At 41.1% G+C, this 13,163-nt stretch overlaps 1 protein-coding gene across 1 annotated transcript in view; it reads right to left on the bottom strand.

Moving 5' to 3' along the window:
* Positions 1-13,163, bottom strand: part of LOC132424409 (probable cation-transporting ATPase 13A5) — a 102,595-nt gene that overhangs the window by 19,157 nt on the left and 70,275 nt on the right. The window contains 4 exon segments of the mRNA XM_069540652.1: positions 4,468-4,540; positions 6,553-6,602; positions 6,605-6,639; positions 11,588-11,697. Of these exon segments, the coding sequence (XP_069396753.1) occupies positions 4,468-4,540; positions 6,553-6,602; positions 6,605-6,639; positions 11,588-11,697 (268 nt within the window).

Below are 13,163 nucleotides of genomic sequence, written 5' to 3'. Positions count from 1 at the left end.
GAGGGGGAAGGGTAAGCTGGGACGAAGTGAGAGACTGGCATGGACTTATAAATACTACCAAATGTAAAATAGACAGCTAACAGGAAGCAGCTGCATAGCACAGGGAGATCAGCTCGGTGCTTTGTGACCACCTAGAGGGGTGGGATAGGGAGGGTGGGAGGGAGACACAGAGGGCAGGGATATGGGGATATATGTATATGTATGGCTGATTCACTTTGTTATAAAGCAGAAACTATCACACCACTGTAAAGCAATTATACTCCAAAAAAGATGTTAAAAAAACAAATAAAATAAAATAAAATAAAATCTTGTGGGAACAAGGCAAGGTGTGGATAGATAAGCAAGTAAATAAATAAATAATGTGATAGAATTGTCTTTTTTTTAAACATTCTCTAAGAGAATGTACTAGGTAGATTTATTCATTATGGTTTTTTAAATTAATTTTTTAAAAATTTTATGCAATTTTTAAAGGTTACACTCCATTTACAGTCATTACAAAATATTGGCTATATTTCCCATGCTGTACAATATACCCTTGTAGTCTATCTTACACCCAATAGTTTGTACCCCAACCCCTTTAGTGCCCGTCCCCACCCTCCCCACTGGTAACCACTAGTTTGTTCTCTCTATCTGAGTCTGCTTCTTTTTTGTTATGTTCACTAATTTGTTATATTTTTTAGATTCCACATAAAAGTGACAGTATTTATCTTTCTCTGGCTTATTTCACTTAGCTTAATGTTATGGCATTTTCGTTGTCCCATACTAATTCAGGCTTAGGTTCAAAGTCCTAACTGGGGAACCTGGAAATATAGATGCCATGGTGAGAGTGATTTTACATTGATCATCCAATCGTCAATGACTCTTAATGTCTGCAGATAAATGTCCACAGTTATCAGCCTGTCAGTCAGGATTCTGTGATTTGACCCAACCTACTTCGTCAGATTTTATCTCCTGCTGTTTTTTCCACATACCCTACAGTGTGGTCAAATTGAAAAATTCACCCCCCTATATTTATCAGCTCTCTCTTGCTCATGCTGCTTCCTTCTACTTGAAATGCCCTTCTTTTGGTAAAAGATATTTGAAATCTTTTCACCCTTCCTATTTTGGTGCAAATGCTACTTCTTCCATGAAACCATCCCAGTATCTCTCTTTTCTACATTGCCATCTCCTCCTTAACTGCAGATCATTAGAAACAATATCCCCTTTTTCCAAGCTCCAAAAGCATCTGCTGTTTTCTGGTACTCACTATTTTTGACTTGTATTTCATCCATTCATGTATGTGAATCCTCCACTAAACTCTATACATCAGTGATCAGCCTTTTAATGCCCAGGTACTTAATGTGCATAACACATAGTAGGAGATGAACACTTCTAAGAGGAGGTTCCTCTTGTCTGGGGAATTTTGCTGAGCCTCCTATTTGAGGACAGTGAGAGGTAAGTGCCAATTTAATGTAAAGAAAGATGACTACCATATCTCCATTGTACCTACCAAGAGGGATCCACACTGGTCCTTCAACTGTAAGCATGCCATCCCCCCTCCCCCAGTTACCTATGTACAGACTATATAAGAGTAAACCATGGAGATGATCAAGAGATTCTTTAACGGGAATTGTTAGGAGAAGCAAGAACTGTGGTTTTCTTCCCAGCATCACAACACAAATGAAAGGAGGTCATAACAACCACTCCAGGAGAGACCTGAAGTGGCCAGGGTGGAGAATGGCTCTCATTCCCCTTCCTGTAATATCAAAGGGAAGAGAGAAGGGGCAGCAGTGAGAACAAGCTACACATCTACTATCTGGTACGTCAAGTAGAAGGGATGGAAACTAGCCAGGCTAGAGCTATCTTGGAAGGACTCTGCCCAGTGGACTGTTCAGCTGAGGCTAGAGGGCCCAGCAGAAGAAAAAGGCTTTGTGATATGTACCACTAGAAGGCAGATCCTGAAAGAAATCCTGAGGGGTCAGAGGAGAGAGCGCCACACATGTCAGGGCGTGGTCTAGTCTAGAGCGCTGGACTGGGAATCTCTGAAGAACTCAAGAACTCACCAGTGAGCCCCATGCAAAGTGCCTGAGTTTAGACGCTTACCCTGTTAGAGGGCACTTGACAGGAGAGAACTAGAGTACTCCCACTTAAGCAAAAAATCCTGGGGTCCTGCCGCTTATATTTGCTGAAGCAGGGGTGAAGGTAGAAAACAAAGGAAAAGAGAGACCATGGCCTTCTCTCCCACTGCCTGCTCCAAGCCATAGGTCAGGCTTCATCTGGGGAAGAAAACTTTGCATTGGATGAAAACATGAAATGTTAATTTATAATATCTGGACTTCTTATATCTAAAGATGATGTCGTTTGAATACCTAGAATTGACCAGGAAATGATCTGCCTGTAGGATGACTGAACTTGCAGGGATGGGAAAGCAATAGTGTTTGAAGGCAGGTGGTAAAAACAAACAAAGATAGCAGTTTCCACCCTCTTTTTTCACCTTCACCATTTACTTAGACAGCTACACATTTGTTGAATAATAATTGATAAAGTGCTGTCATTCAAATAGAACACTATGCTTCTGATCTACCACCCTTCTGAGACTTTTCTCTCCCACTGGTAACGGTGGTCCTGCCCTGAGTCATCCAAACTCTCCCACCAAACTCGCTCTGAGATGAGAGGGTAAGTTTCACAGAATGATCAACTGGCATGAGAGTCAGCAGGCTATTGCCATGGGAAAGCATAAAGTATACCCATTACCTTGGGAGTCAAATTCATAACCAGTATCATGGAATTAAGTGTGCAAAAGCTCAGAACAACCTGCTCAAGGTCATCTGGCAATTCTGTGGCAAGGCTACCACCCATGTTTTTGAATTTCCAATCAGTCTACTTGTACACAGGCTAAGTCTTTTCAAGGGCTCATCAAATTAGTCAGTCATCTCAAAAAAAAAAAGACAAAAAGGATGGGTGTAGCACAATATCATTCATCTTGTAATGAGGGCTTACAGGGTGTGATGCACTGTACTATACACTTTACATGTGGTATGTTATCTGATCCTCACAACCTTATAAGGACCTTTCATATGAGTCAGTTATTTATTTAGTAAATAATTTCCCAAAGGTTGCAGAGATAGGGCGTGGTAGAGGATGGCCGTGGCCTTCACTTTCACGCTACTGCCTGCTAGCGTAGCTCTTGGAACATCCTGGTATTCTTTTTTTCTTTTTAACATCATTGTCCATCTTCACAAGTAAATCATGCAAATTCCTTTAAAAAATAGCGAACATTCTAGAAGCAATATCAAGGATTCAAAATTATCCAGTCACGTGAATATTAATAACACATAGAAAATATTTTAGAGGGCTATAAATAGACATTTCAACCCTAAGAATCAAAATTGATATTACTTACATCCCTGACACTGGTAAATTTTGTCATTGGGTTAATATATGACCTCAATATCACTTTCATGTTTCTAAGATGCTACATGGGGCTTCCCTGGTGGTGCAGCGGTTGAGAATCTGCCTGCCGATGCAGGGGACATGGGTTCGAGCCCTGGTCTGGGAAGATCCCACATGCGGCGGAGCAACTAGGCCCGTGAGCCACAGCTACCGAGCCTGCGCGTCTGGAGCCTGTGCTCCGCAACAAGAGAGGCCACGATAGTGAGAGGCCCGTGCACCGCGATGAAGAGGGGCCCCCGCTTGCTGCAACTGGAGAAAGCCCTCACACAGAAACGAAGACCCAACACAGCCAAAAACAACTAAATAAATAAATAATAATTAAAAATGAATATCTGCTTATAAAAAAAAAAGATGCTACATGAAATTCTCAAGGTTGTTAATATCCTGCATTGCTGCATGTTTTATCTGGTTTTTTTCGTAACACTTCCTTTGTTGGACAAGGAAAAGGAGGTGAGTATATCATTCTATTTCTTTGCTCTTTGTTGAGGCAGTCACCTTTCTCACTTACTAAGAGTTAGTATCAAGCTCTAAGTTCCTTGGTAAGAAATACTTTATCAGTGTCATCTCAAAGGAAGGAAATAAGCAATAGCTGCTGTGAGCCGCACCTTGCTTTTGAGAGAATTCCACTACAGTAAAGCGCTAGCATTTGTTCTCAAACGTCAAAGACCTAGAAAAAGTCTGGTTTCACGTCAATGTGAAGCATAGCTGAATAATGGAAAATGACCTTTGGGTTTCAAAGATTTCCCTTCCCGGATTTCTTGCACATTTTTCTTTGTACAAGACACAAACCTACAAAGAACTGAGAATGCATTGACAATTTTGTAAGGCTAAGACCTATTTTCTATCAGGACATTAACGCCAAGTCTGAGGACTTCAAGCCTCAACTTACTGCCAACACCACTTTCAAAAAATTCACAGGTAATGAGGTCTTGGTTGTTAAGATGTGTCATTGTCAGAACCTCTTATTTGTATGAATAGTTCTAGAATTTCATGGATAAATGCAACTAATATGGTTTACTTTGCTAAAGAGCTTACTTGTTAAACAGACCATCAAGGTAGTAGCAACATCTGGCATGAGATACTGGTAAATCCTGAAGAGCTGTAGTTGCTGAAAAGGAAAGAAAAGTAAACATAAGTGAGGCTTCTGCCATCATATTGTCTTTATCATTCCCAACACTGTTCTTGAAAGTAGTCAGGAAGCAGCTGTTACTTTTCTCCCCACTTTAGGAAGAAAGGAACTTACCTAACATCTTTAGCATCTCATTGGATAGAATAAAACCAAATCACTCTTTTCCCAGTGTTTAACTTAATTCCATATTAGCAATGAGAGTCAGTCAGTTGGGAAACACCCTCCTTATTGGCCATAGTAATTCTTGCAGCTGTAGACTTAGCCTGGATAGTTGAACTCTCAACATAAGATATTAAAGCCTGAAAGTTCTTCTGGGACTTCATACTTAAAATTTGAAGTCAAGGCTTCAAATCATTCAACACGTTTTTCTCTCCATCCTCATCCATGGATTGAGTTCACAACATCGTTCTCTTGGAGTCCATCTACTTTCACAAACTGAACAAGCTCCCCACCCCAAGAAAGCCCATTGCAGACTTCATTCTGGTATACCACCTGCCTTTCTAAGGTTTGTGTAGACATAGAACTCCTTTTCAGTTCACATTTATGGAATTGAAGTATTTAAACATGAAAGTCAGCTCGATACTCTCCAGGAACTTGCCTTGCAATACCTTTTGCTGCCAAGTCTGTTTCTCTGCTTCATAGCTATTGACTGAGCACTAAATGATAATCTGGTTCTATGCATATTACAGACCACATTGACGCAAATGAAAATATTTCTGGCCCCTTGGAGAGGGAACTCAAGGCCAAGATGTTTCCAGGTGAAGGTCCTTGGAGGGCACTCTTACTTAGGTCTAGACCATCAGAGTGAATGGTTTCAGAGTAAACTGGTTCCAACTCTATCCATGAAGACTTTGGAACTGAAATTCTGTTTTTGTAATTTTCAGAGAACGCAAATAGTTTCTCAGTGTTCCTCTCATCCTCCAATTCTTTCTCTGTCTTTTTACATTTCCTTCTCATATTCTTTTGCCCTCAGAATGGTAAAATTATATATAAGCAGGTTGAGATGGAACAGGGCTTTTCAAAGACAGCTTTACTTTTTATTCTGGGAGCAGTTTTCAGAGAACTATCCAGGGCTTTGGAAATCAGTCAGCCTGAGTTCCTGGAGGCAGATAAAGGCTCGGCCAAGGGCAAGATCTAATTTGTTTTTAGTCATAGAGGCAGAACTTGAATCCAGGTTTCCTGACTCCCAATCCATTTCTTGTTTCTACCCACCTAGTTGGCCCTTAGCCTCTGTGTATGCTTCTTGCAATCAATAGCCCACTGAGGCTGGAGTCCTGTGGTCCCTGCTTTCACCACTCAAATGTCTTAGGGAAGCAGTACAATAATTCCCTCCCCACAGAGTTCCCTGAGCCTGCTGGATCATTTTACTGTAGAGTAAGTTATGACTGAACCGATGCAGATTACTTTCAACCTATACATATTTCTTCCATATAGCTAATTAATTCTTAGATGATTATTTTTATCATTTCATTTCAAAAGTCTTTTCAAAACATTTTTACAGAATTGTTAATCCTTTACTAATGACGTGTAAGTTCTGGGCAAGTTCAGAACTAAAGCTCCGGTGTGGGAATTTTTCCAGATTTTGAGCCCTTCAAAGTCAAATTCAACAACTTTTCATTCTTTTTATCTCTTCTTAGTCTGCCAAAAATATTCCATAGTTGGAGACTGATGCATTTCCTGCTGAGTTATATTTAGGCTCCCCTGATGCTCTCTCCATACTCTAAGTGAAGAAATAGAGGCTGGAGGAGGTCAAGTGTCTCAGGTTATCTAGAGAAGAACAGCACTCCTAGAAACGGAGCCACATCTACTTATTTCTAGCTCTGTGTTTCATGCACAGCTATATCAAGTTCTCAAGTTTGTAGACATCTATTTTGAGAAATGTCATTTATTTATAAAACATTAAATCCTGTGTAAGAGCTTCACCACCTCCCCCAAATAAACAAGGGATATAAATGCAATTAGAACTAGGAAGAAATTATTTTGGTTCATACCCAGTAGAGCAGTGATGTACCCATAAAGTAGATTATGCCGTACATGATCTCACCTCAAAGGATGAGACGAGAGCAGCGAGGCTTTCTCTGTTTAAGAAAACATAAAAGTAACTGGTTATATAGGACACATATCTCCCAGTCTCTTTTATATTTTAAAAGGAGCTCATTTTAATAGCCTGCTGATATACATTCACTTAATCACTGATTCATCCTCTCAATTATTCATTTAACCACTCATTCACTTACTCATTCTTTCCTTCAATCATTACCTCACCCACTGATTCATAAGTTCACATTTATTTAAGGCTTATAAGGTGCCAGCATTGTGCTCAGAGTCATGGAGGATATAAATGAATCAGGCACAGTCCTTATTTTCAACAAGCCTGCAATGAATTAAGAAGATTAACATGAACATTATAAACACAATACATTGTGACAAGGTGCAAAATGTCAAGTACTGACTCGCCTGTGATTCATTCCATCCTAGCAACACTTGCTCCCCGTGTGTGTTTTAAAGTCCCTTAGAGACATAAAGCTAAGGGCCAGGTGCTCTCACATTATAGGGAGAGTAGATGTGGCACCAATATTTGAGATGAAATGGGTTTGTTGGCTTCAGTACACGAGGAAGAACACAGGGTAATAATGTGAGCTGGTATGGGAACCCAAAGAGATAAAGACAATGGTAAAAATTGCAGCTTAGCAAGTAAATAGTCCCTAGTCAATAATATTATAATAACTTTGTATGGTGACAGATGGTTACTAGACTTATCAAGGTGATCAATTCATAATGTACATAAATGTCAAATCACTATGTTGTACATCTGAAACTAACATAATATTGTATGTCAACTATACTTCAATAAAAAAGAAAAAAGCAAATATTACTAGATTCCCCTGGTGGTGCAGTGGTTAAGAATCCACCTACCAATGCAGGGAACACGGGTTCGATCCCTGGTCCAGGAAGATCTCACATTCCGTGGAGCAACTAAGCCCATGCACCACAACTACTGAGCCCACGTGCCACAACTACTGAAGCCTGGGCGCCTGGAGCCTGTGCTCCACAACAAGAGAAGCCACTGCAATGATAAGCCTACGCACCTCAACAAAGAGTAGCTCCCGCTCGTCGCAACTAGAGAAAGCCCACACGCAGCAATGAAGACCCAACACAACCAATAAATAAATAAATAAATACATAAGAATAAAAAAGTAAATATTACCCTCTTTAAAAAATTCTGTTTGAACTGTTATTCCTTTAACTGGGTCTGGTTGGTGGTGGATTATGACAGGCCAAAGTAAGAGGAGTGGGGAACTTGGCAAACAAGCCCTCCTGCAGCCTCCTCTTGCCAAGCAAGGCAGAAGCAAATCCACATGGGAGGCAGCCCACATCCTCTTGGTTTCCAGTCCCCAGTGACATGGGCACCGCTGCTCAAACATCGTCAACAGGTCAGGGACATGAGAAATAAAACCCAAAGAGCCAAACTAACAACCACATTGTCTTGGACAAGATGAGAAGGTTCTGGTGGGAGATGAGCCAGGATGCTTTGGGTGGATGTTTTCTACCAGGCTGCGAGGTACTGCCTTTTTGTTTTCAGCACAGAGGGTGGAGCAGAGGACCAGCTGAGAATGGCAAGCATGTGAAGCCTGGATCGTTTTCTGACATGCACTTTGTGATTTCATCCTTTTTTCCTACAGTTGTACATTTCCAGGAAAACTGACACCCGGATTTAAAAAAACAAAAAAGTGCAAAAATCTAGAATGGTAAGGCATAAAGAATGTTTGAACCTCCTATGCGAGGCCTCCACACCTGGCACGGGCCTCTAAAATGACTGCTATTCCAAATGGTTGTGAATTTTAAGCGGCTCACTCATTTACTTAATGCATTCCACAAACGTTCATCAAATGCTCTGAGGTACCGTGGTAGGCACAGCAACAGAGAAATGAATAAGGCATAGTCCTTGTCCTAAAGGACTTGAACTATAACAAGTCAATCATGTTTCAAAGAATAAAGATGGAAACCTGCGGATCTGGACCCATGTACCTAAAACTGTACCTCATAGCTCCTCTAGAGGATGTTTTCTCAGGACTAGGCACGCATCAAGAACAGCAAGGGTAAAATCAGCCTAACCCTGAAGTCTTACTAAGCCATCTGCCGCTAGAGAAATTTAACATCCTGACTTGTTTTTTTTGTTTGTTTGTTTTTCTGCGGTACGCGGGCCTCTCACCGCTGTGGCCTCTCGCGTTGCGGAGCACAGGCTCCGGACGCGCAGGCCCAGCGGCCATGGCTCACGGGCCCAGCCGCTCCGCGGCACGTGGGATCCTCCTGGACCGGGGCACGAACCCACGTCCCCTGCATCGGCAGGCGGACTCTCAACCACTGCACCACCAGGGAAGCCCCCTGACTTGTATTTTAAAACAGTATATTGCCTCCAGAAATGCACTGGGCATGAGAAAGGGCATCCAAAGTTCAAGTGCCACTGTCTTTCGGATGAATCAAGTAGGCACTTGGTGCAACCGTCCTGGAGTTTGAACCCCCTATGTAAGGCCTCCACACCTGGCACTCCAGCTTCCCTTCCACAGATCCCATCTGAGAAGCCTTCCAGCCCAGTTTGGCTATCAGGTCCCTGCACCCTCCAATGAAAACCCCATTTGTGAACATGGCTCTCCATTCCCCCACCTGGAATTCCCTCCCACCTCCTTCGCATTTCCATACATCCTATCCATCCTTCAAATTGCTATCTTCCTTTGAAACCTTCCCTTTTGGCTTGAGTTATCATCCTGAACTACTGGAACGATGACTATATTATTGGGACGTTCATTTATTTAAAGCTAATTTATTGAGCACCTCTTCCTTATCAGGCAGAAGATTCTGTGTTATGCGATTACATCTGCATATATCTATACCCTTTACTGGAATGTGAGCCCTCCAGCTCAAGGCTCTGTCTCATTCTTAATCCACCCCATTTTCAAGCACAATATTTTAAAAGACCTGCATGGGTTGTGTTGATGCTGGGAAGCATGAAGTCTGGCAAGTGTCCCGAACACTCTGGATATGTAGTCACCATGACACAAACCAGGTTAAGGCAATAGAGATATTAAGGGTAAGGCTTGGAGAGACTCTCCAAAAGACACACCACTAAAACATAATGCCTGGCTCGCCAGGGATGAGAAAGAGGGAAGAGTTCAAAGCACTCTGATGTTCTGAGCCTCAAAGATGGACTCTAAGGACCAAATGGTCCTCAGAAGCAGAAAACATGGGAGTTAGCAAGGGAAGCTGCTTTGAAGGTAGGGGAGGTGATGTTGTTTGAGGGCATGAAGGACACAGGTACAGGCACCCAGTACTCAGGGAGAGGGGTCAAGCTGTCTTGTTGCCACTCAGAGGCTAGCACATTTAGGTAATTCCCAACGGCCGCTGCACATTCAGATGCACCAAGGGACATGCTGAGAACTTCATGGTTGTCTTTTTCTGTATAAACCTCAACATTCTGTGATGTGCTCCCGACCATCGGCCGTGAAGATGGCCTGAAGTTACCCCACAGTATTACAGGAAAAATCAGAGGGAAAAAAATTTATGCATACAGTATAAAACCTGATGTAAGTCAGAAAGAAAAATTCCATATGATATCACTTATATGTGGAATCTAAAATACAACACAAATGAACTTATCTATGAAACAGAAGCAGATTCACAGACATAGATAACAGACTTGTGGTTACCAAGGGGGGGTGGGGTGGGGGGGAGGGATGGAGTGGGAGTTTGGGATTAGCAGATGCAAACTATTATATACAGGATGTATAAAGAAGATCTTACTGTATAGCACAGGGAACTATATTCAGTATCCTGTGATAAATGATAATGGAAAAGAATATTAAAAAAAAGGTAATTGTATGTATAACTGAGTCATTTTGCTGTACAGCAGAAATTAACACAACATTGCAAATCAACTATACTTCAATAAAAAGGGTATGTTAAATGAAAAAAATTTGATGTTTTATTCTTAACTGTATGAATAAATTTCTTTTTTTTTTTTTTTGGCTGTGACATGTGGCATGTGGAATCTTAGTTCCCCAACCAGGGATCGAACCTGTGCCCCTCTGCAGTGGAAGCACAGAGTCTTAACCACTGGACGACCAGGGAAGTCGCAAGGCCCAGTACTTGGAGTTTTCATAGAAACCGGGCCTTCTATTGTTTTATATCTTTATGTGCTACTTGGATGTTATATCGTCCTTCTCCATTGTCAGCCTGAAGTTTGAGCCATAGCAGAAATCCCTAAAAATGTCATTATTTGTTTTAATGTTAATTTAGAGCAAATGTACGCACAAATACTGAGTGTCTAATATTGCAATCAAAACACTGGTTAAGAATAATAATTCATGAATCTCTACATATAGCTACTGGCCTGGATCACATCATAGGGTTTATGGTTGTTTGTTAGTTATTTAGCCAATAAAACCTTTATTTAACTGATAATAATTAGACCAAAAAAAATATGAGTAGAGACAAGATCAGAAATGAGAGTGCAGTGGATGTAAGGGAGCTATACTGGGAAAATAAACAGTTTTTAATTCCTTCCCCTTCCCTAATCCAATTGCCAATCCATTGTAAAAGTCTCTGGTGCAATCACTTTGGGTAATCACTAATTTGTATTTTGGAGACATAACACTACTGGGGGAAGCTTTCTGGTGGAGGGTTCCTTTTCTCTTTCCCCCGCATCCACAACTCCTGAGATAAAGGTTCCAGTAAGCATCCAACATACAAAATAAAGGAGAGAAGTAAGATATACAATAGGTTTTTAAATATCAACTCTAGTTTTCAACTGTCCACATGACACAGCCACGTATCCTTCAAAGCTCAGCATAGGTTGCCTTTTTGTTGCTTTTACCAGCATTCTCAAGCAGCACTCATGGCCCCCTTAAATGATACTCAGTAGCACTTTACCCGAGCCTCTGCTTATCACTTTCAATTATAGTTGAATTCTGTCCAGAGCCAGACAGTGAGCCTGTCGGTCAGGGGATAGAAAGGGGATAGGTGGCCTACTTGATGAGATGAGACACACACTCGATGTTGGCTGTTTTCAAGGTGAAAGGGCAGGCCACAGATGCCTCCTGTTCTGACAGCAAAATGCCTGCATGAGCCATTTTCAAAGCCTGGAATGATAAAGCCACGTTACACCCACGACTCCTCAGGCCAAGCTCTAACTCTTTAAACAGCGCGAGGCTATTCTTCACGTTATAGAGTTGATAATATTGCACTCTCCCACCCCTGGATCTCTGTTTATGCTGCTCTGCCACCTGGATACACGCAGTCACCAATGAAAGAGGCACCAAGTAAACAATGACCCAGTGGTAGAAGAGTGCGTGCGTGTGTGTGTGTGTGTGTGTGTGTGTGTGTGTGTGTATTGGTTGAGGGGGTGTAGACATGATAAGAAAATGGAAGGACTCATTCCAGAAATCTATTAAAAAGATGACAGAATTTGGATGGAACTTTGTGAAGGCCTTTACAATCACAGTTCTTACACTTATCAGGCCACCTTCATGAACTATAGGAAAAACTAATTCCCACCTTTTCCTAGGCTGCCGGCTGCCTGATCCGGCCAACCAGCTAACTGCTGGGACGAAGTGTGGGGCATACAGCATCTTCACTGGAGGAAAGGACCAGATGCACACATCAGAGAATCGTTCCAGAATATATGTTGTCTCACTAATATAAGGGCTAATTCATTTCTCATCAAGACTGGAAACTGTCCAGAGAATGCCCAGAGCAGAGAGTGGCCAACGAGCAGTCCAGTGAGCCCCTAATCCTATGAGAATTGTACGAACATAAAATGAGATTTCGTATTTCTGTAGCTCTGTAGAAAGTGCAAAGTACCTGGTTACTATGGCCAGTATACACTAAATTCATGTTCAATTAATATTAGAATATTTCCTTCTTCCTCCTTTCTCCCTTAATACTTTATATCTCTGTGATGTAATTTAGGACCATCTACTTTATGTTAGGGTTAGTTTTATGCATGATTTTTTTCCCCCATCAGATAATGAACTCTTCGGAGGAAGAGACTATGTCCTTTATAACATCCAGTTTATTTGTTTTGTTCTAAATTCCACATAATTAATGAGAATGGGTACTCACTCTAGATTTGGAAGAGGAGACTAACAACTAGCTTCTTCTCATGAAGTATGAGGCAGAAAAATTCATAACAGATCTCTAATTATGAACATAGCTGTTCACAGAACTTTAAAGAAAATATTTAAGAAGGAAGTAAAACAAATACCTAGACCTTAAGTATCTAATAGACTTTGGAAATACAAAGCAATTCTCTTTACTTCTCGTTCCACAAATTAGCTCCTAAAATATTTTCTTATGTACAACAATTTTCAAGTAAGCTAATGTTTCAACCATATCTTCGAAACTCAGATTATAAAATATGCACTGCTTTCTATTGTGTTAGAGAAGTAATCTGCTGAGAATCTTGTAATTTAGGTTTGCTATTGTATGTAATGACCAAATAATTTGGCCTATGATTTTGCTGAGTGTAAGAATTTTGGGGTATAGCCAACTTGTAAAAAGTAACCCTGGTGTAGAAATCTGGCAGGGATAAACACAATTTATACAT

This window comes from Delphinus delphis, chromosome 4 (genome assembly GCF_949987515.2).
Source record: "Delphinus delphis chromosome 4, mDelDel1.2, whole genome shotgun sequence".
Lineage (NCBI taxonomy): Eukaryota > Metazoa > Chordata > Mammalia > Artiodactyla > Delphinidae > Delphinus > Delphinus delphis.
Note: the sequence above shows the minus strand (reverse complement) of the source record. Positions and strands in the feature narration are given on the sequence as shown.